General features: G+C 39.5%; 1 protein-coding gene across 1 annotated transcript in view; it reads left to right on the forward strand.

The window, feature by feature from the left end:
* The window catches only part of CORIN (corin, serine peptidase), a 114,835-nt gene that overhangs the window by 56,898 nt on the left and 35,242 nt on the right, over positions 1 to 22,695 (forward strand). Inside the window, exons 10-13 of the mRNA XM_035005587.1 lie at positions 439 to 546; positions 8,298 to 8,411; positions 10,622 to 10,732; positions 11,624 to 11,753. Of these exons, the coding sequence (XP_034861478.1) occupies positions 439 to 546; positions 8,298 to 8,411; positions 10,622 to 10,732; positions 11,624 to 11,753 (463 nt within the window). The remainder of the gene's footprint in view (positions 1 to 438; positions 547 to 8,297; positions 8,412 to 10,621; positions 10,733 to 11,623; positions 11,754 to 22,695) is intronic.

The following is a 22,695-nucleotide window of genomic DNA, read 5'->3' on the forward strand; positions in this document are numbered from 1 at the left end:
AGACCTTGGCAACATAGGATCATCAGGTAGAGAAATGGAATCAGGGACCTGCCCACCATGAGGGAAGGATTAGAACAGGAAACAATTTTGGCACATTAAGGGCAGCTGGGTAGTTAGAAGTCTTGGCTCCTTGGGCTACTTCAGGCTCTGGCGGTCCATTCAATGGACATGGTTGTCCATTCGGGAAGGTAGTTAAATACTGGAAAGCCTAACGACACTAAACAGCTGACTGGAGAGATGATGCCAAGGATGAAGGAGAAAGATCCTGATAAGCAAATGGAGAGAGCCAACTTAACTTTGGTTGGTTCAGCTTTGCGGAAGACCATCGTATCTTCAAGAATAGCCCTTTGACAATAGCCCACACATAAATAGATAAATGAGCTGATGGCTCCAGGCTTTCTGTCTAAGGAAAATAACATGGCTCATTGCTTTGAACAGAATGCTCACCTAGTCACTTCAAGTGTGGCTCTGGACGGTGTGTTCTGGCTACCAGAAGATGTGATGGTCAGGCTGACTGTGACGATGACAGTGATGAAGAAAACTGTGGTATGTGTGAAATGACACTTTTCTTGAACATACAAGAATGCCTGGTTAGGATAAAGGACTGTATATAAAAATGTCAGCTGTTTACTTATGGTCATAAATGGTGATGAGGATTGAATGCTAATGCATTTACTTTTAATATTACCAAATGACAAGGTATGAAGCAATAGGTGTTTTTCCTGTTAACTCTGTTGATTTTCCCTAAGTTATACTTCTGTTTATAACCTTGATGATATATGTGCAAATCCTTAGTAAAACGAGAAGCACTTCACAAATGTAAGGGATTATTTTTATTATTAGAGATACAAAGCAGTTGTCACCTGTTTAAAGTCAGAACGATAGTGTCTTTGCATATGATTTCCATGTTGTTAAGTAGGCATCTAGATACACAAAGACAGAGTTCAGGCTCCAACATTCAAATTTAATTGGAATTCATTTTCATGCCCTCTCTGATTTTTGTCTCTGTCAGCAAAGGATAAAACTCTTTCTGATATTTCTGCACTGAGTTCCAAAATCACCAATGGAAAGGCCAGAAATGCCAATGGTAATTTGAGTGGAGCTAATTCCCATTTTATTTTCCGGCAAACCTCTGTACTTGTAACCTCAGAATGTGTCAGGGAATAGAAAACCGGCAATGCTCTTTACTAAGCAATATTCTGGAATAAAGCAAAATGATTGAAAGGCTATCCAAAGAATAGTTTGGTTATGATCATTTACCTTGTTCTGCTTATAAATGAGTTGACACTCTTTGTCTTTAAAAGCACAAAGAGCAATACATCTTTTGAAATAGTTTTATTCTTTTGGCCTTTGAGGTATGAAATATTTCCTTGCTTCCCAAAATGAATTTTCCGTAGTAGACATTGCCCTTCTGGTCTAGACAAAATGTCACAAGCAATAAACCAAAATCCTATCAGTTGCTATAAATATGGACAAGAGCATCCTCTAGAAAATTAGACCTGTCAGAATGATGGTACAATGGCCAGGGGTAATTTTGTTAGAGAAGAACATCCAGTGTTTTGAGAAGGTACTGTTGTTTGCTTGTTTGTGGTCTTTATGTAGAGAAATAAATCCACTCATTGAATATTCCTATATAAATGACTTACTGAGAATCTATTGGATTTGTTTGCTAAACTATGACTGCAATGGATTATGGTATTCTGAGATGCAATTTAAAATGGATTATCTTTGATAGTTTAAAGAGATTACATGGTACTCTACTGGGCTGGCGAGGCCTAAATCTGTATGTAGTAGGGGACTAAATATTTGAGAAATGTAAAAACTTAGTTTTAAATGGTCTGAGTCTTTGAATATATTCTGCAAAAAGAAATGCAAAGCACTATAGGGTTTAAATGATCCTACATTGTCAGGTTTCTAGGTGAGCCGTTGAGTTTTTATCAAGACTTTATTCACGCAATTAAAGGTACAGCAGAATGATAGAGTCAGTGGTCTAATCCCTATCAACACTCAATATATTGGTGGCACTACTGAGAGAGAGCTCTAGTGAAGGAAAGTGAAGAGTGGGAGAGAAATTAATTCATTTGGAGTTACATTAATTGCTCCAACAGTGTTCACTTATGAGAAAACTCTCATTAAGTTTTTCAAAGTGACTGATGATAGAAATTTTACATATATTTACCTTTGGGATATATGCACACATTTGAATGGGCATGTCCAGTGGTCTGGGAGAATGAGACACTTAAAAAGCAAATGAAGAAGTCACGCTGAAGAGGGCCTAACGAAGGACTATTGGGAAATCATCCAGTTCCCACTTGTCATTTTCTCAGTTGTCCCTCTATTCCCATGGGCATGCGTGGTACCATCTGGTGATGCGAATACCAGCCACACGGAAGCTGAGTTTCAGCCCAAGCTTTACATGTTTCTGATTTATTCTGTCCATTGTGGAGTTTAATGCATTTAAAGGCTTGGGCTTTACTGAATAATGTGATAATTAACTATTCAGTCTGACACACTGCAGATCCTCCAGAACTTCTAAAAATAGTATGGGGTTTTCCTCTTAAAAACAATACTTGTTTCATTTATCTATAAAATAATTGACGTGTTGGAAATTTATTTTGTATTTCTTTGGCAAATCTGCAGGAGGAAAACATGGTAGCCCAAGCACACCGTTTATAAATATGCTTTTAAGATACAGATTTCCCCTGCTATCCGAAAGTAGAGCATTCCGATGAAAACTTTCACAAGCCAAAATTATGTAAAGTGAAGAAGCAATTACCATTATGTGGTAATGTGGAAAAAATTTTGACTGTTTCCAGGCCCTAAAAATATCCTTCCTTAGGCTTTTCTAAAGCTACCACACATCTTGCTAATGGATGTACAAAATAAATCGAGATAAAGCAGAGTTGCCCACAAAGGTCAAAACTATGGTGGCTTGATGCTGAGATGCTGAGTGTAGTTCCCCGGGAAGGCGCCTGGGGGCGCTACTCGCTGCTCAGGGTGCACGCTGCCTGTGTAAAGCCTCACTGCCAAGCAAATGCTGAAGCTATTTTCCTTCTTCGCTGTTTTTCGTAAAAGCGAAAAGCTTCTTTGGCTTTCATTCGGTTAGAGAAAATAGTTACTAACGTAGGTCTTCCGTAAAAGCGAAGTGGCATGATGCGAACTTTCGAAAAGTGGGGAATACCTGTATATGCATTAGCCTTTAGCAATGGGCAATGTTGCTCTGAAGGGTCTCCTGCTTTTGTGGTACATTTTTGTTGTTGAGGTGGTTTTGATGGTGTGATCGCTAACGTAAACAACCGCTGAAAACACTGTCGGTGTTTTTAGAGATGTTTTCGGCAAGTATTTGGAAGAATTATACAAACTGGAACACATCGTTCCAGCATCGCTTCATGGGAGGGAAGCCTTGAAAAATGGGAGCAATTTACAGAGTCACCGCTGTGTCAGGACAGAAGCACTTTGTCGTCTTAGAAAAGGTTGATGGCTTATCATTCATTGAACGTATATGCTCTATGGATGGAGCTGTGTGTAAAACTAGCAACCTGATGACAAGTTGATTTTCAGCGTAACATTTTCCAAGCACTGATACCTAAGCAGTGAAGGAAAAGGTGAAGATCCGGTCAAAGACGTGAACAGGAATGGCATCAAAGAAAGGACAGCTGAGGGAAATAACAATGGGTTACGTTTCTGGGCTTTGCCTTCACGCAGAGATTTGAGTTGGTGAGACTGAGGTTCGATTTTGCTCGGCCGGTGTCCACGATTTGGGTGGGCTACCAGCAGAAGCAAGGTGGAACCTGGGCCGTGGTGTGAGCAGCGAGTCTTCTAATGGGGGCAGTTAAAGGAGAATATAGTGAAGACAGTTTCATTATATTTACTAGAGAAATAAGACCCTTTATTACACAAACACAGCATCACAATTACTCATTGATCACTACTCTATATAAAAGGGTATACACCATATGGAGAAAGATAGACAACAGTACAAATCCCCAAGTGTCATTAGGTGCCTTTCTGTTTATCCTCAAATGATTAAAAATCATTTCATCCTCTATCTTTGATCTCCTCTAAGGCTCCAGTAAAATAAAATCTTTAAATATAACCTTTTCTTGGGATCAAAGCACCTTTAGGCTATGTTCAAAGCCTCTGACTCTGATATTTGTGGGCTGTACAGCTTGATTTTAAAAGTTTTCCAAAAGACCTTTTTTTCTATCCATTTGGACCCTTAAAAGTATTTGTACAACTTCTCACAGAGGATGGCTTACCTGGCATTTTTAGCCAATAGTAGTCTCCATGCCTAGATTTCTCTTTGCTTGTGGAAAACCCTGACTTTGCTCTGACTAGTCCATATCATGTCAGATACCCACAAATGTGCTTTCGGGATGAATCTTCGGGATGGATCTCTAATCACTCAGTAGGGTTTAATTTTTCCATGTTAAGGAAGGGACATTCTCCTTCCCTTGAGGTATTTTGCTACTCGGTTAATTGCTTTGCTGTCTTATTTGGCATCTTGGGCAGGCAGCCTGAAATGGCAGGGAGGGCTCTGTGTAGACCTAGCCTTGGATTTAAATCTCAACTCAGCACGCAGAGGCTGTGTGACTTTTGGCCAGTCATTTACTCTGGGCCTCAGTTTTCTCACCTATAAAATGTAGAGAACACCCAGTTTATCCTCCCAAGCTTGGAATGCTTATAACAGGCTTTATTCATTCCTCAGAAGGCAATAACTAAGCACCCATCTGCCACAGTGCTAGGATATCCAGGAAACGACTCCCCTCAAAGGTCACCCAGGGGTCTCCCTGGGGGGGAGGAGTCCTCTCTTGCTTGATCTGGTCTCTGGCAGACCAAGGCCTTGGGTTTGGCAGAAGAGAGCAGGCTGGCCTGTCGTGTCCAAAACAAGAGCCGGGCAGAATCCCTGGTTCACGTAGTAGACACGGGCAGCCGGGTGGTGTTTCATCCTGAAGGTAGTGCTTATCTGGGGGTACAGGTCCCCATCTCCGGGATTAGTCATCAAAGGGGGCCCCCAGCCTGTAGTTTAAAGCCCTTTCCACCACCCCATCCTGCCTCCTCATTGGGTCCTAGGCCGGCGCATGCTGAAGAGGATGATACGGGGATGTCACCCCTAAACAGGGGAGGAGTGGGGAGGGGCTGCTGAGGAATTGGGAGCCCTGTGGTCTGTACTGGTGTTGCTGCCCCTGACGGTCAGGCCTGAGACGGGTGGGGAGGCAGGTCCTCTGTTGGGGCTGCTGTAGGTCTGCTGCTGATCCTTGAGATTGGGGCTCCATCTCCCAGGGTTGCATGCTCTGGAGGGGCCTTCCCACCCGCTAGGCCTGAGCCTCGCTGCTGCAGCTCCTGTCGTGCACCCAAGACGGCTAGATCCAGACCGTTCCAGCCTCAGCCAGTCCAGGACCCAGATTCATCTTGCCCCTTGCTCTTCTGGCCTGTTCCTCCCTGAAGATACTTTTTATTTCATGAAGCTCAAATTAGCAGACCTAATGAGCATACCTCCTCACCCGGTATTTGCCTGAGAGATTTTTCCAGGACAAGAAGCATCAGCTTTAGGATGGTTTGCTGCCTTTACCTATGATGACAACTTTTTTGGTAGAGAAAAAAGGGTGCCCCAGCTCAGGTGGGACCTGCCTCTGGTCGGGGGAGGCTGAGGGATGGTGTACATGAAGAACCCAGCACGAAGCTTAGCACACTTAGTGTGAAGCAGCATCTGGTTTGTCTGGGATGCAGGTGGTTCATGGAATGAGGGACAGTTAGTGCTGAGAACAGGCAGGTCCTGGGCAAGCTGGGGTGACAACACCGTGGGTGTTGTCTTTATCTCTGTGCTGGGGTGGTTGTGATTCTGACTTCAACAGTTATTTGGTTTCATAAGCGCAGCTGCGTGAAACACCCCACCCCCTTCATACTTGTCTTTAATTTTTAGTGGAGTCATACTCTTTTCATTTTAAAGCATACATTTAAAACAGAATTACACCAAAGATGTCACTTTAAAGGGACAGTTTATTTATTCCTTCACATAATAATAATGCTACCTTCCATGTGACTAATGTCTTGACCTCTTCATCTTACTTCATTTATGTTCACCCTAACTCCACAGAAGAGGTATTAGGACACATGAATTTTTATTAGAAAAGAGAAGATCCAGGAGGGTAAGTTAATGCTTGTAGAGGACTCATTTAATCTGTAGAGCAACCCTATGTAGCAAGCATTATTATTACTATTTTAGAGCTATGGAAACTGAGGTTCAGAGAAGTTAAGTAACTATCCAAGGTTGCACAGCTAGTGAAATCAGAGCTAGGATTCAAATTCAGGTATCTGACTCTAATGCTGTCCTTCCCTTGCTTTCTACCCCTCATGCACATGGTTCATTCTCATTTTACAGAGGACTGCAGCTAAGGACTTGCACCTGGACCCCAACTGTGATTTGGAAACATTTATTTATTTTCTCTAAATCTCAGTTTCCTCACTTATAAAATACTGATCATAATACTGACATTGTGGTATTATTATAAGAATTAAAACTAATTTATAATGTGGATACATAGTGGATAGTGAATATTATCTTACTATTATTATTATTACTGAGGATGCAGGTCTTACTTATGTCCCAGAAAATCTACTTTTATGGTTTTTCATCAGCTCATTCCAAAGGTCCAAGTTCTCCAGATTTTAGGAAGGGTAGCACGTGAATAATCAGAAAGACTCATGTTGTTTTCTCTCATTCTTTACTAACAAGTGGTATGGTTTGTGACAAGACTGTTAACTGATGTCTGTATCTGCTGCTAGATGAGACTCCAGATAATATCCCCATGAGTTCCTGGAATAGATATCTCTGGGCCTAAGACCATTCCAGATGTACAGCTAGTGAAACACTCTCACTGTTTATTTCCTATATTTTTGAATGGTGAAACACTTTCAATCTAATTTTAGCTCATAATAAAAATTTCTAGTGACCTATTTTGATAACTCTTTTCTTTTTTTAATTTTTTTTAAAGATTTTATTTATTTATTTGACAGAGAGAGACACAGCGAGAGAGGGAACACAAGCAGGGGGAGTAGGAGAGGGAGAAGCAGGCTTCCCGCCGAGCAGGGAGCCCGATGCGGGGCTTGATCCCAGGACCCCAGGATCACGACCTGAGCCGAAGGCAGATGCTTAACGACTGAGCCACTCAGGCGCCCTTGATAACAATTTTCAGTGAGAATTTTGAAAAAAGCAGATTTTTTCTTATAACGGGTTCCAAGAAACATGAGTCAATCATCTACAAAATTTCTCTGAATTATTTGTAGTAGGTCAAATAGGAAATAGCATTTTTAAAGAAATACCTTATTTGATCACTGCTTTGCATTTCACTCACCTTAAACTGAATGATACTTTCCCGGAAAGGGAAGAGACTTTTGGTTCCTTACATGAAAGGAAGTTCCATTTAAAATACATGTGTGTTGAAGGCCTGTCAAGTGCTAGCCGCTGTTGTAGCATGGGGGGAGGGGAAAGGAACCCAAAGATGAATGCCGTGGGGACTCTTCTTCATGCACCTCGCAGCCTGGTAAGGACATGGATCCCACTGGAGTGACGAGAACACATTAGACTCTTGGCATGTTTTAGCAGATGTGTGAAATGCACTGCATTTGATTCAAATGGCATTTTTAAGTTCATTGCAAGTTCTTGCTATTTCATAGGCAAATTACAGTTCAAGCTTATAGTCCTGATCTCGTGCAAATTACGTTCATTTCTCATATTAGTTGATGAAGTTGATCTTCTCAGATCTCTTAGACTATGTTACTGAAGTGACAGCTTTTGTACCTGGCTCTTAAATTAGTTTTGTAGGTATTTGGCAGAGGAGACACCTCTTAGTAAACACACAGATGGCCTTTCCATTTGTTGACTGAAATTACATTTTAAGGTAATATGCATTTAAATCACTAGGTTTTGGCATATTTACTTAAAAGCATAACTTATCATTTTATAGATGAGTCTTATATGTTAGCAAATTGACTCAGAAAGCAAAAGGAACAGCTAAAAATGAGCATTAATGTATAGTTACTTTTTCATTTTTTCCCCATTTCCCATATGTCACTTGATCTTCTCTTAGGAGAGCTGTCCTATTTATATGGCAGTATGGAGATTATTGAGTATTTCTACTCTCAAAATTACCTTTTTCATAGTATACAGAAGTCAAGACTTTTTAGGAAGAAAGAAATCATGCCTTTGTGCTATAATTTTTCTACATTGCTTGATCAAATTCATCATTATTTTGATGTCTATGTCTATTGCAAATAACCTTTTCTTCTGTCTCTAGGCTGTAAAGAGAGAGATCTTTGGGAATGTCCATCCAATAAACAATGTTTGAAGCATACAGTCATCTGTGATGGGTTCCCAGACTGTCCTGATGGCATGGATGAGAAGAACTGTTGTAAGTGCCTACCTGCATTGCTCAACACAACTTTGTTTATGTTAAACACGGATTAGGGCTCATTTTGAATATAAACTAGAAATTTGGAAATATGTATCAAAAGCTTGTAGTATGTTCAGATCTTTTGACCGAAACTCCACTTACAAAAATACATGCAAGGACATAACCAAATGTATGTAAATTACATGCATGGTGATATTATTCTAGCATTATTTATCACATGCAAAAATTAAAACACCCCAAATATCCAAAATGAGGGGACATAAAATACAACCATAAAATTAAATAATATACAAACGTTAAAAATCAAATTAAAAGAATAATTCCTCCTGGGTTCATTAAATGTCATTAGTTGAATGAAACAAAATATAAAATATTATGTGCACTATTGTCCTAAGTTTTTAAAGTACATATAACCATGCATAGAAAAAGATCAGAAGGTCACAAGAAACAGTTTACAATGATTATCTCTGGGTGGTGGGATTGTTAAATTTTTGTGCTTTTCTGTCTTTCCTACATTTTCTAAATGAATGACCACCACTTTTAGAACCCCCCCAAAAAATTATCTATCAAGATATTTTATCTTTTAGTAACAGAAAGCCCAACTCAGACTGACTTAACCAGTGAAAACATTTATTATATTTTATTACCATATGTATCAGATATGTCTTGTATTATCATATTTTAAAGTCAAGTGAAGGATGGATTCTTGAAGCTAGATGTGGGAGTTCAGCACCTCTTCTGTGATTCTTTTAGTTCAGCTTGACTTCACGCTGGTTCTACGAGGGTCAAAAGATGGCTGCCAAGAGCACCTGCGGTGCTGTGCTTCCTTGATCATATCCAGTGGGAGGGAGTGATGATCTCGCCCTCATGTCTGGACTATCACTTAAGGATTCACTCAGATTGGCCAGGTTTGAGCAAGGTTCCGGCTAGCCTTCAGGGATCTTTGTATGGATTAGAAAAGATAACCACATAAATAGCTCAATCACAAAAAGAAGCACCCCTTAGGGAGAACCAATTAGAAAAGATGCTGTTTCCTTCAGGCTGCCCCTGTCCTAGGCTAGGATGCATGATCTGGCCAACAGGGTTTGGGTGGGAACTATCTTGGAAGGCACAACCCATGAAATGGTAGGCCAAAACTCTGATTTTGGGTCACATGTTTACTGTTGGACTAATAACTTCACCCAGAAAAGAAAAATAGTTGTGGTTAGAAAATGCTTTGTCTGAATGACACTAATCAGGGTCTTCTGGGACTGTGGGGACCTGAACAAAATCAGGTCCCCTTAAAAAAGGAGAAAGAAAGGAGATGGATGTTAGGTAGGCAATTAAAGAGTGTCGCTATAATTTCTTTTTTCTTTTTTTTTTTTTTAAAGATTTATTTATTTGAGAGAGAGAGAACAAGCGGGTAAGGGGCAGAAGGAGAAGAGAGAGGAAGAGAATTTTAAGCTGACTCCCCACTGAGAATGGAGCCAGACACAGGGCTCAATCTCACGAACCCTAGATCATGACTGAGCTGAAATCAAGAGTTAGATGCTTAACCAACTGAGCCACCCAGGCGCTCTGATAGTAGAGATTTTAATTTTTTATTTTATTAAAGATTTTATTTATTTATTTGACAGAGAGAGAGAGAACACAAGTAGGCAGAGTGGCAGGCAGAGGGAGAGGGAGAAGCAGGCTCTCCGCCGAGCAGGGAGCCAGATGTGGGGCTTGATCCCAAGACCCCAGGATCATGACCTGAGCCAAAGGCAGCCGCCCAACCGACTGAGCCACCCAGGCGCCCCAGTAGAGATTTTTAAAGAATAAACATTATCCGTATATGTGGACAGAGCTTGTTTCCATCCTGTGGTTTCTTCATTCTGCTCAGCCCCAGTGCTTGGCTCAGGCCACTCCAGACTTCAATCCCATTCTCTCAATTCCTGGAATTTCTGCTGCTCTGGGTACCACTTTTTCAAGCCTAGTGTTAGAACTAGACAATGCAGTCACTTGGAGATGGTAGCATTGTTTAAATGCTTGCTATTTGACTGGATTGGCATCTGTGGTATGAGTTTTTACCAATTCTGTTATTCTGTCTTGATACCTGTTCGGAGGCCCCAGTGACCACAGCTTTCCTACCTTACACGCTCCTGGGACAGATGATAATGTGCATCTTAGTGAGACTCACACTCGTTTCTGAAATGTTTCCGTCTTCTTGCTTCTTGTTCCGGTGCCAGCATTTTGCCAGGATGACGAACTCGAATGTGCAAACCATGAGTGTGTGTCCCGTGAGCGCTGGTGTGATGGGGAAGCCGACTGCTTGGACAGTTCTGACGAGTGGGACTGTGGTGAGCTGCGTGTTTCCGCCGTCGGCTGCATGCTCTAACACTCGTCAGCCATTGAAGCTTGATAAAGCCTAGATGACTTCACAGAGTTTACTGACCAGTTTCACCTGTTTTGTTTAGTGATGATAAAAGCTGGTGGTAGATTAACATAACATAATAAAATTAAATTTAAAAAAAAGAAAAAAGAAAAAAACACACGCCAAGGCTTAAATGTGTGTAAAATGTTATGGAGTCAATTATAAGCCTTATGTAAGTTACATTTGGAATAAAAGTTTTTATTACACTGGTGTAAAAAAAAAACAAAACCTGGCAGTAGTGATTCATATATGTTGTTTCCAACTCACAGAACATCTCCCCCTAAATTATCTTGCTGTTTGAAATGTCTATGTGATATGTAAAAACATTTGGGTTCAAATTGTTATGACCATGTGACTACTAGAATACAATTTTTAAATTCTTTTTTATCACCCAGCTTCAACAATTACCAATATTCTGTCATTCTTATATCATTGACACCTCCTAGAATAGGGTATTAAAGTGGATCTTCCATCTTCCCTGTAGTCTTGCACCAGATCCAAATGAGACGACTATCTATCTAGTTCCTCACATGGACAAGACTTAAAAGTACCTCCCACCAGACCTCCAGTGTTACAATTTGTAAACTTGAGTTTGATTAATTCTATTTTCTATTTCTATTTCATTTTTTCAGTCTCCCACCACACTGAGAGCAGTGCTTTGCAGAGGGCAAGCATTCACCAAATGGTTCTTAATTAAAATAAATAAAAACAAATGTATGCAAGTGAAGCGAAAGCATGTAGAGTCAGCATTTGGTTTCCTGAGGAGAAATGTTTCTAATTAGGATTTTCCTTTTTTTTTTTTTTTTGTTCTCCTCAGTGACCCTCTCTAAAAATGTGAGCTCCTCTTCGTTCCTGACGGCTCACAGATCTGCCATAGAATACCACGTGTGTGCGGATGGCTGGCAGGAGACGTTAAGTCAGCTGGCCTGCAAGCAGATGGGTTTAGGGTAAGGTCAGTAGTTTGTAGCACTGACGAATTTCTCAGAGGGCTTCGCGGAAGTTGGCAATAATATCTTCCTTCTGAATGCAGAGTGAGTTAGTGCTCTCCAGTAGAGCCCTTCAAAGCATGGGAAATGAATCAGGTGAGAGCACCGCATTTAATTACAGGCACCTGCTTTGAAGAGACTGGGTGAAAACCTCCTTTGATAAAGCCTCCCGCTACAAGTAAATGGAAGTAATTGTATTTTAAGTACTTCTGAAAGGAAATGCTTTTGGGATTTGTAAAAGCACGAAGATGGTTTCTTCCTAGCAACTTGGATGGGAAAATCTTGAGATTTTTCTCCCAAGAGGTTATTGAAAATTCCTTTTTAAGCAACACACATTTTTTTTAAAAAGATTTTTTTTTAATTTATTTATTAGAGAGAGAGAGAGTGAGAGAGAGAGCGCAAGAGGGGGAAGGGTTAGAGGGAGAAGCAGACTCCCCGCCGAGCAGGGAGCCCGATGCGGGACTCGATCCCGGGACTCCAGGATCATGACCTGAGCCAAAGGCAGTTGCTTAACCAACTGAGCCACCCAGGTGCCCAACACACATTTTTTAATAAGTTGAGAAATAGGACTTAAAGTTGATGGTATTTCAGTTTACCCTAAGTAATTCAGGAAATGTTAATCAGGAAATAGTTGACCATTTTTGCTCCTTAGTAGAATGAAAAGACACTAACTCTGGCTTTGATACAAACAGACTGAAATCGATATTTTGAAAGTTGGATACTTGCTATTTTGTGGGGTTTTCTTTTTCAGTTCTATTGGTGGTGAAAAGCAGTAATTGAGGGTCTTAGATGTATATGTGAGTGTGTGTATTCACATATTTTTTTTCTTTTCAACTACTGATGTATGTGAGATTTGGGGGGAAAATGTTAAAATGATAGGAATCAAAGATAAAGGAGTTTTAAAATTCTAGAGTAAAAAAAAATTGAGTAAATGTCATTTCCCAGGATTCCACTGGACAAACTTGAAATAATTTTACAATAATGAGTGATCCAATTCTGGGATAGCAACTAGCAGCACATTTTTGTTCTCCCCGTTTGAAAAATGTCCTAAATCCCAGTATCTTCAGCCCATTTTTCCCATTTAAAGTCCTACATCTTTGGAAAGTTGAGTAACTGGTGCTAATCTGTAAGAAAAGAGCTTTCAAATTTGCCAGAGTGGAAAAATGATATTTACCAAGATCCATTAAATTATACTTCATTTTCACAACATCCTTATGGTGTCTAAATGAAATGGATGTGATTATGATGAGAGATAAATGAAAAGTCTTTTGAATGAGCTTTATTTTCCTCTCACCAAGACACAGGTTATTTCTTATTATGAAAACTTAATTACATAATGATTGAAAATTCTACTGAGAGTTCTGAGGGAAAGTTGCAACCACAAAGATTTTGCCAGCAGAAAAATTCTTTTGACAAGTCACCCTGTTCTACTGCAAATAGGAGGGAAGGGATCTTATTTTAAATGTTCTCCTTGATATTACTTTGATTTTTTTTTTTTGCATATTGGATTTACATTTTTTATTGTAATGAAATATACATAACAGAAAAACTCAGCATCTTAACCAGTGCAAATTCCATGGCATTTAGTATATACACAGAGCTGTGCAACCATCTCCATTATCTGGCTTCTTTCACTTAGCACAATGTTTTCATGCAACTATGGATCAGCTCCTGTTTATGGCTGAAAAAGATTCCATTGCATGGATACACCACATTTTTAAATCTGTTCATCCAATCATGGACACTTGTATGGTTTCCAGCTTTGGCTATTCTATGTGTATTGGATTTTTAGAAAGATTCTTACTCTATTTGCTCCATTTCCTTACAATAGTGGGAAAATGTTATTTTAATATATTAGACATTTAAAATCTAAAAGGACATTTAGATTTTATTTATTTATTATTATTATTTTTAAAAGATTTTATTCATTTATTTGACAGAGAGAGAGACAACGAGAGAGGGAACACAAGCAGGGGAGTGGGAGAGGGAGAAGCAGGCTTCCCACTGAGTGGGGAGCCCGATGTGGGGCTCGATTCCAGGACCCTGGGATCATGACCTGAGCCGAAGGCAAGCGCTTAATGACTGAACCACCCAGGCCCCCCCAGATATTTTTTAAAGATAACTTTATTTCACAGAAAGGCTAGGAAAATCTGAGAGAGCAGTGTGGCTGGAAAACCATAATTATTTGACTGAGTTAATGTGTAAGTAGTGATATGTCTTCCAAGGAAATGAGTAGGAAGGGTAATCTTAGTATTTTTGTACTTTTTGATTGCCTTCAAGTTTACTCTTCAGTTTACTTGGGTGGCTCATGAATTGACAGAAGTCTGGAGAGCCAGGCTGGGGCAGGAACCAAGATAAGGGGCAAGATGAGGCCATTAATTTCTGCAGTAGGAATCTGCTCTGTTACCACTGTCCCTGGAGATCAGCTGCTGTGCTGCAATTTCACAATTCTGCCACTGACGCCTCAAACTCTAAGTAACCCTGTACCTTGAGTCATTTCCTCCAGATTCAAAGTCCTTACAGAAGAGTCTGTCTGGCCATGACTTGTCATTGACCTACACTCCAGCTGCCAGAGGGAGGGTAAAGGGAATAGCTGTCTCCCTTAGCTTCTGGAGTGGAGTGCCTGCTTTGTACCTTCAAACATACTCCACATCAGAAACTTGAAGTTTAAAACACAAGCCCAACTAGTTCTATTCAGTATCTCTTTCCTGTTGGTTTTTTAAGTATCTGCTGATGGGTCTTGACCTGGAGTAGGCATTGTGTGGAGGATGCAAAGGTAAATAACGTCATCCAAGAGCTTATAATGTAGTGGGGAAACAACCTAGAAACACATGAGGAAACAACCTAGAACATAAAGTTGGAAAAAACTTCCAGACTTTTTGTCAATGGTTTATGTAGGGCATAGCACATGACCTACCAATTAAAAGTATATAAGAAAAATATTCAGCTCTAATATTATTGTGATAGTATAATATACATTTATTAAGTCATTCATTTATTAATTCAGTAAACATTTATAGAGAAAAGCATTGTACTGTAGTGTCCAAAACTAATATACTTTAACTCTAAATGGGGGGAGGGCCCATTTTGGAGCTAGTTCATCAAAAATGCAGGTCTACACTGAATTACGTGTTTTGCAGGGCTTCTATTGAAATGCTTTCCTGATAGGGGCAGTCAATTAAAAAACACCTGCCCTTGGAGTTGTTCAGACCCAAATTATGCCTTCCAGGTCTAACAGCACAAACGCTCAGCTCTCAACTAAGTGCTTGCCCAAATGGGAAGATTGAGGGTTCTTTGCTGAATCTGAAAAACTTTTTACCCCCATCTGCAGATATTTTGAGTTTACCCCAGCCTGGAACTATGATAACTATTTGATTAGACAAGGATATAAATCAACCCCTAAGTTCTCATGACAGTATATTGACTTTGCTACCTATATGTCCAGTATTAAAAACATATGGACATTTATTTAATCAACAATACAAATCAGAATTTAGACTGCCCTCTAATACTTGCCAAATGCTCAGTTGAGACATCTGGTATTTGAGGAAGTTGGTCTAAGGGAATGTGATTCTTTAAGTCTCTTGGCTTCATAAACTTTATCTCTATATAAAACTGGATCATCTGGAAATAGGCTATTCTATTTTGACAAAAATTCCTTAATGGGGTTAGTTGCAATTTGATTTTATGCCCTAATCTTTTAGAGTTGATCAATAGAAGCAACATCGTCCAAAGAATGTTTCTTTGTCTTGGGCAAAACCACAGATAGCCTCAAATTATATTACCTAAGAGTCCCTGATGGAAGAATTTACGTTGGATTTTTTTTTTTTCCTAAAGTGTACTCCCAGGAAAATGCTTCTAACTTCAGATTTCATTTGTCATGTAGGGATGGTTTACTTATTGATGGACTTCCATGAAGCTCTAAGACAGACTAATCCTCTGTACTAGTAAATCTAGCTCAGGTGGCTGGTCCTGTGCATGTAAACCATAGAAAAGAAGCTCAAAATCTTATGGCCTTTTTTTTTTTTTATTGCAATGTAATTCACATAGCATAAAATTCACTCTTTAAAAGTGTACAATTCAGTTTTTTTAATATATTCACAATGTTGTGCAGTCATTACTACTGTCTAATTCCTTAACATTTTCAACTTGGAAAAGAAACCCCATGCCTCTTCGCAATCCCTCCCATTTATCCTCCCCAAGCCTCTGACAAACACTAATTTACTTTCTGTTTCTAGGGACTTACCCATTATACACATTTCATAAAAACAGGATTGTATAACTATATACTCTTTTTGTCTGGTTTCTTTCACTTAGCATAATGTTTTCAAGGTTCATCCATGTTTTAGTATATATCAATGCTTCATTCCTGTTTATGGCTGAATATCCCATTGTGTAGGTATATCCACACTTTGATTATCCATTTATCAATTAATGGATAGTTGAGTTGTTTCCATTTTTTGGCTCTTATGAAAATGTTGCTAAGAACATTCATGTAAAGTTTTTTTGTGAAAATATGTTTTCAGTTTCTCTTGGGTATATTCTTAGGACTAGAATTACTAGGTCAAATTTTTAATTTTTTGAGGTACTGCCAAACTGTTTTCCAAAAGGGCTACACCAGCAATGCATGAAGGTTCCAATTTCTCCATATCCTTGTCAGCACTTGTTATTATTCATTTTTTATTATAGTCATTATCTGACTAAAAGAGATCGTTCTGGTTGTTATTGAGAATATGCTATAGGAAGGCAAGGGTAGGAGCAGGAATACTAGTTAGGAGGCCATCGAATAATCCAGGTGAGACATTTTGGTGACTCAGATCAGAATGGTAGCAGAGAACATGGTTAAAAGTGATTCGATCTGGAATATATTTTAAAAGTAGAGCCAATAGGACTTCCTGACAGATTGGATGTTAATTGGGGATTGAGAAGCGTCAAGAAAGAGAAGAGTCAAGAATGACTGAAAGGTTTTTGGATTGAGCAACTGGAAAGATGGTACTGTCATAAACTAACATGGGGAATACTGTAGATGAAGGAGGTGTGGGAAGAAAGATCAGTTCTGTTTTGGACATGTTAAATTTGGGATGTCTATTAGACATCCAAACTGATATGCTTATAAGGCTTAAGTCTGGACTTTATTAGTGAGGTTTGAGCTGGAGCTAGATATTTGAAAGTCACCTGGATACAGATGATATAGATTTATGGGACTGGTGACATAACCAAGAGAGCGAGTTTAGACAGAAAAGATAAGAAGACCAAGGGCCGAGCCCTAATGTTAAGAGGGTGGAAGAAGAGAAGTACTAAAGCCAAAGGAGATGAGAGGAGACAACCCACAAGGTAGGAGGATGTGATATTCTGGAAACCAAGGGAAGAAAGTGTATCAAGGCAAGACAATGGTCATATATATCAAAAGCTGCTGAGAAGTCAAGTAAAATGAGGTCTGAAAACTGACTGTTGGTTTCAGCAATGTGTATGTCATTGACATGAGCAGTTTTAGTGGAGTGAGTGGGGCAAAAGCATAAGAGATAGTGAAAAGAGAGAAATAAAAGATAGTATAGAACTTTTTGAAGGGATTTTATCACAAAGAGAAGCAAAGAAATGTGAGCAGGGAAGCAGATATGAGCAAAGAAATGTGGGGGAAGTAGGGTTAGAAGATGTTTGGTGGCTCCATTTCCCTGGAAGCACTCAGTATCCCATGGATAAATTATTAATAGAGCCTGCCATTGTAGGAACATGATGTTCAATTCCTATTGAATGTTTTTGTTCCTCCAAATTCATATGTTAATTCCTAATCTCAAATGTGAGGCTATTAGGAGGTGGGGCCTTTGGGAAGTGATTAGGCCATGAGTGTGGAGCCCCCATGAATGGATTTAGTGTCCTTGTAAAAGAGACCACAGAGAGCTCCCTCAACCCTTCTACCATGTGATGACATAGCAAGAAGATGGACATCTATGAACAAGGAAGTGGGCTTTTACCAGACACCAAATCTGTCAAGACCTTGATCTTGGATTTCTCAACCTCCAGAATTGTGGAAAATAAATTTCTGTTGGCTATGAGCTACCCAGTCTATGGTAATTTCTCAGAAGCCTGAATAGACTAAGGTAAAAATAAATCATTTCTGTCAAAAGTCTTCTTTCATTCCACCTATCTTTTTTAATCAAATAAGTTTGGACTATTTTACCCAATTAGTGAGCTCACCATAAACTAGTTTATCTTTCTTTATCTTCATGTCCCTTTAATATGTTCCTTCTCTTTCAAGACGGGCTTACCCTTTATTCATGTTCCATGGGCACATTCCTTCCTGCTTCTGCCTCTTTTGTCCATAAATGTCCATACATTTCCTGTCCAAATCCTCAGGCCTCACTCAAGCCCCATGACTTCTGTGAAGACTTTCTCATCTGCATGATGTTTTTTCCCTCTGCACTTCCTGTGGTACATAAAAGTTGGTATTACACAATTCCCCTCTTAAGTCTACAGTGCCATATATCATTTTTATTTTTATTTTTTTCTTCTTTATTTCCCAGAAAGGTTATACAAAATAGTACTGGCTAATCTTAATTGTGTGCCAGGCTGCTCTGAGTCCTTGATATGTATTAACTCAATTTGTCCACCTTATAATCCTGTAATAGATGCAGTGTTGTTATTTCTACTTTACGTATGTGAAAATTGAGGCATAGATCAAGAAACTTTGCTACGTCATGGAAAAATATGGTGCCAGGATGCAAGTCCAAGCAAAGGCAAAGGGCCTCTTGGGTATGACGAGTAGGTCCCTTATGGCACCCAGTTATTCAGTAAATGTGACCTGATTGATGTGGCCAACCAGCTTCTTACACATAAATCCCTTTTAGTATTGCTTTACATGAAATTTTTGTGGCAAGTCTTAATACCATATCACCTAATGATCTTATCATTGTGGCATTTTTTAAAAAGATATTTATTTATCTGAGAGAGCAAGAGAGAGAGAGAGAGAGAGAGCAGGAGCAGGGGGGAGCAGTGGAGAGAGAAGCGGACTCCACACTGAGCAGGGAGCCCGACGTGGGACTCAATCCCAGGACACTGGGATCATGACCTGAGCCGAAGGCAGACACTTTTCAAGTAGACAGTAGTGAGGAGGTGCAGCAGTGGGGAAAAGTCATCATGCAGGCGAACAAGAGAAATGTTTTTCACTTTTTGAAAAATCACTTATAGTAATAACTAGATTCTTGGCATATTCTAAGTAGAAGTTAGCTGAAACAAATCCATAGAGTGTTATTTTCTTTCACACAGAGGCTTCACAGTTTTTCTAGCAGACATGTAGCTTGGGCACAGGGAATTAAATCCTACATGATTCCAAGAAGCTGCTGGTTGAGTGCCTGGGTGAGAAGAAAATCACAGAGTCCGGTATGTGGCTGTACATGTCCCTGGAACGTGCTATTATGGGGTGAAGAAGAAGAATTTTCCTGAAAAAGTGCTATATCCTAAAGGAAGTAAAAGTGTTTTTTAAGTTCTTCCATGAGACCACTGGGTATGAGGCTTTAATAAACAAAGCAAGGTAAGTCTATCAGTTGTCCTGAAAGCATTTCCATATGATCACTATTAGCAGACTCTGCCAAGAATTTGGATATTTGTTAGCAAACTGAATCTCAAACTGTGTCAGTTGAGTTAATGAATATTTTATGGAATTAAAAGGAAACCTCTTGGTGGTGTAGAGAAATTCACTATTATTAACTAGAATGGAACTATGTGGGATCCTGAATTAATCAGATTGGTTTTCTACTCTCTTACATTCTATTTTGTGGTAAAAAAGTTTATCATTGAAAAATAGATTTGTATCCTGATTTTTCAAATCAAAGATGGTTCTCCAGAAGTACTCTCAAGACTGAGCTTTTAGCCAAAAATATTGGGGCTGATGTGAGCAAGAAGATTCTAGAATGGGAAGAATCAATCTCCATAATATCTCTGAGGGCCTTGGATTCCCCAGTCATTGTAATGATTATAGCATTGCCATTGGACATGAATATGAGTAGTGAGTCCTAGGAAGTTAAGAACGTGATTTACAACTTGAACGGTCCATCAGGAATTGACCAAAGAGGCCTGTGTTATTTCTGTTAGGAGTCCTTATATGGCAGCTTACTCATTTTGGAACTTATACCAGGAGACTCCTGGTGATGACTAACTTTAGATCTGATATCTTTTGCTTATTGTCTTTCAAACCTACTGAGATTTGGCTTGCTTTTACCTCCAAGGCAGGACTGCTGGTCAGCCATGACATTATCTGCATGGCAGACCCATTGGTCTTTTCTTATTATTTATATAGTTTGGGCTCAAAATCCAGTTTCTTACTCTGGCCTGTAAGACACTGGCCCCTGCCTCCTCTCTTTCCTAGCATTCTCCACTTATCTGCTGAACTTTAGACACACTGACCTTATTACTGACGTTCAAACTGCAAACTCATTTCCAGCTCAGGGGCTTTGCCCTCACTGCCTTCTGCTTGGAATGTTGATCTGTAGACTTTCAGATGATCACCTCCATCTCATCGTTCATGTCTCAGCTTGTACATCAACAACTTAAAAAGGTCCTTGGCAACCCTAAATGAAGCAGCTTTCACCCTCACCAAGTCTCTGCTTATTTTGTTTTCTTCAAAGCACAGCATCAGGAATTATTTTTAACACGTTTAATTTGTTCCTCTCACTAAAATAATAGCTCCTTGAGGAAGGGACTCCACCTAATACAACACTATTGTGTTGTCTCCTTTTCTGTTCTACCTTATTAAGCCCATAGTCATAAGTTTTAGCCCTTGTGCATCTGTCTGCATCATTTGTTTAAATTCTGCCAGGGTAATGTTCCTTCTGAGATCCAACTCACTTTATAGCAATATCAGCTTCAACACTCACTGATTAACCCAGTGTTTCTTTTATAAACATAAGTCAAATCTAATTTCTTTTCTTCACATTTTTATTTAAATTCTAGTTAGTTAATATATAGTGTAATAATGGTTTCAGGAGTAGAATTTAGTGATTCATCACTTATATATAATACCCAGTGCTCATCACAAATGCCCTCCTTAATACCCATCACCCATTTAGCCCATTCCCCATCCACCGCTCTCTGTCAACCCTCAGTTTGTTCTCTGTCCTTAGGAGTCCCCTACGGTTTGTTTCCCTCTCTCTCTCGTTTCCCCCTTCCCATATATTCATCTGTTTTGTTTCTTAAATTCCACATATGAGTGAAATCATATGGTATTTGTCTTTCTCTAACTTATTTGGCTTAGCATAGTACACTCTAGCTCCATCTACATTGTTGTAAATGGCAAGATTTCATTCTTTTTGATGGCTGAGTAGTATTCCATTGTATGTGATATATATATATCACATCTTCTTTATCCATTCATCAGTCAGTGGACACTTTGGCTCTTTCCATAGTTTGGCTACTGTTGATAATGCTGCTATAAACATCAGGGTGCATGTGCTCCTTCAAATAAGTATTTTTGTATCCTTTGGGTAAATACTTAGTAGTGCAATTGCTGGCTCATAGGGTAGTTCTATTTTTAACTTTTTGAGGAACCTCCATGCTGTCTTCCAGAGTGGCTGCACCAGTTTGCATTCCCACCAACAGTGTAAGAGGGTTCCCCTTTCTCCACATACTCACCGATATCTATTGTTTCTTCTGTTGTTCATTTTAGCCATTCTGACAGGTGTGAGGTGGTATCACATCGTGGTTTTGATTTTTATTTCCCTGATAATGAGTGATGCTGAGCATCTTTTCATGTGTCTGTTAGCCATCTGGATGTCTTTTTTGGAAAAATATCTATTCATGTCTCCTGCCCATTTCTTAACTGGATTATTTGGTTTTTTGGCTGTTGAGTTTGAGAAGTTCTTTATATATTTTGGATACTAACCCTTTATCAGATATGTCACTTGCAATTATCTTCTCCCATTCTGTAGGCTGCCTTTTTGTTTTGTTGATTGTTTCCTTCTCTGTGCAGAAGCTTTTTATCTTGATGAGGTCCCAATAGTTGCTTCTGTTTCCCTTGCCTAAAATTTGTATGGAACCACGAAAGACCCTGAATAGCCAAAGCAATCTTGAAAAAGAAAAGCAAAATGATTCCAGACTTCAAGCTATATTACAAAACTGTAGTAATCAAAACAGTATGGTACTGGCAGAAAACCAGACACATAGATCAATGGACCAGAATAGAAAACCCAGAAATGGACACACAACTGTATGGTCAACTAATCTTTGACAAAGCAGGAAAGAATATCCAATGGAAAAAAGACAGTCTCTTCAACAAATGGTGTTGGGAAAACTGGACAGCAACATGCAGAAGCATGAAACTGGACCCCTTTCTGTTGGGGTTAACGTAGAGCATGAAATCAGCCATAATACCCGGCTTGCTAAAATGTAACATGGAGGCTGTTAGGGGCAAGGGATGGTTTCAGAGAAGGGTGTAGGCCTTTGGAATGCCGAGGCCTGCGTGATCACTCTGCTGTAGGAATGCAGTGGGGAATTGCCTTCCCTGAAGCTTTCTTAGCCCAAACAGCAGCCCTGTGATCTAAGATGTATGCATTGTCCCTTAGTCTATGTTTAGCAGAACTCGTAGAACCCACAGATTAACATATAGTATCTTTCCTATAAACAGATCCTCCTAGTTCCAGTAAGACCCCTTGCCACACATCATGTGCTTGAGGAATAGTGATAAGGATTTGTGATTATCCTGAAGTACCAATAAAAGTGGGAGCAAAGAAGGGCAAAGTGTCTTCGTCTCTGAGCGTTGACCCCCTTGCCTTCTCCTCTCTTTCACAGCAAAGTTTGGAGTAATCTTTCACCTGTTCGTACAGGGATTGCTGGCCATTCCTGTCACCTTTCTTATCCCATACACAAAAATAAATTCAAAATGGATGAAAGACCTAAATGTGAGACAGGAAAC

The sequence above is a fragment of the Mirounga leonina genome, unplaced genomic scaffold (assembly GCF_011800145.1).
Source record: "Mirounga leonina isolate KUSES-001 unplaced genomic scaffold, KU_Mleo_1.0 Mir_129, whole genome shotgun sequence".
Classification (NCBI taxonomy): domain Eukaryota; kingdom Metazoa; phylum Chordata; class Mammalia; order Carnivora; family Phocidae; genus Mirounga; species Mirounga leonina.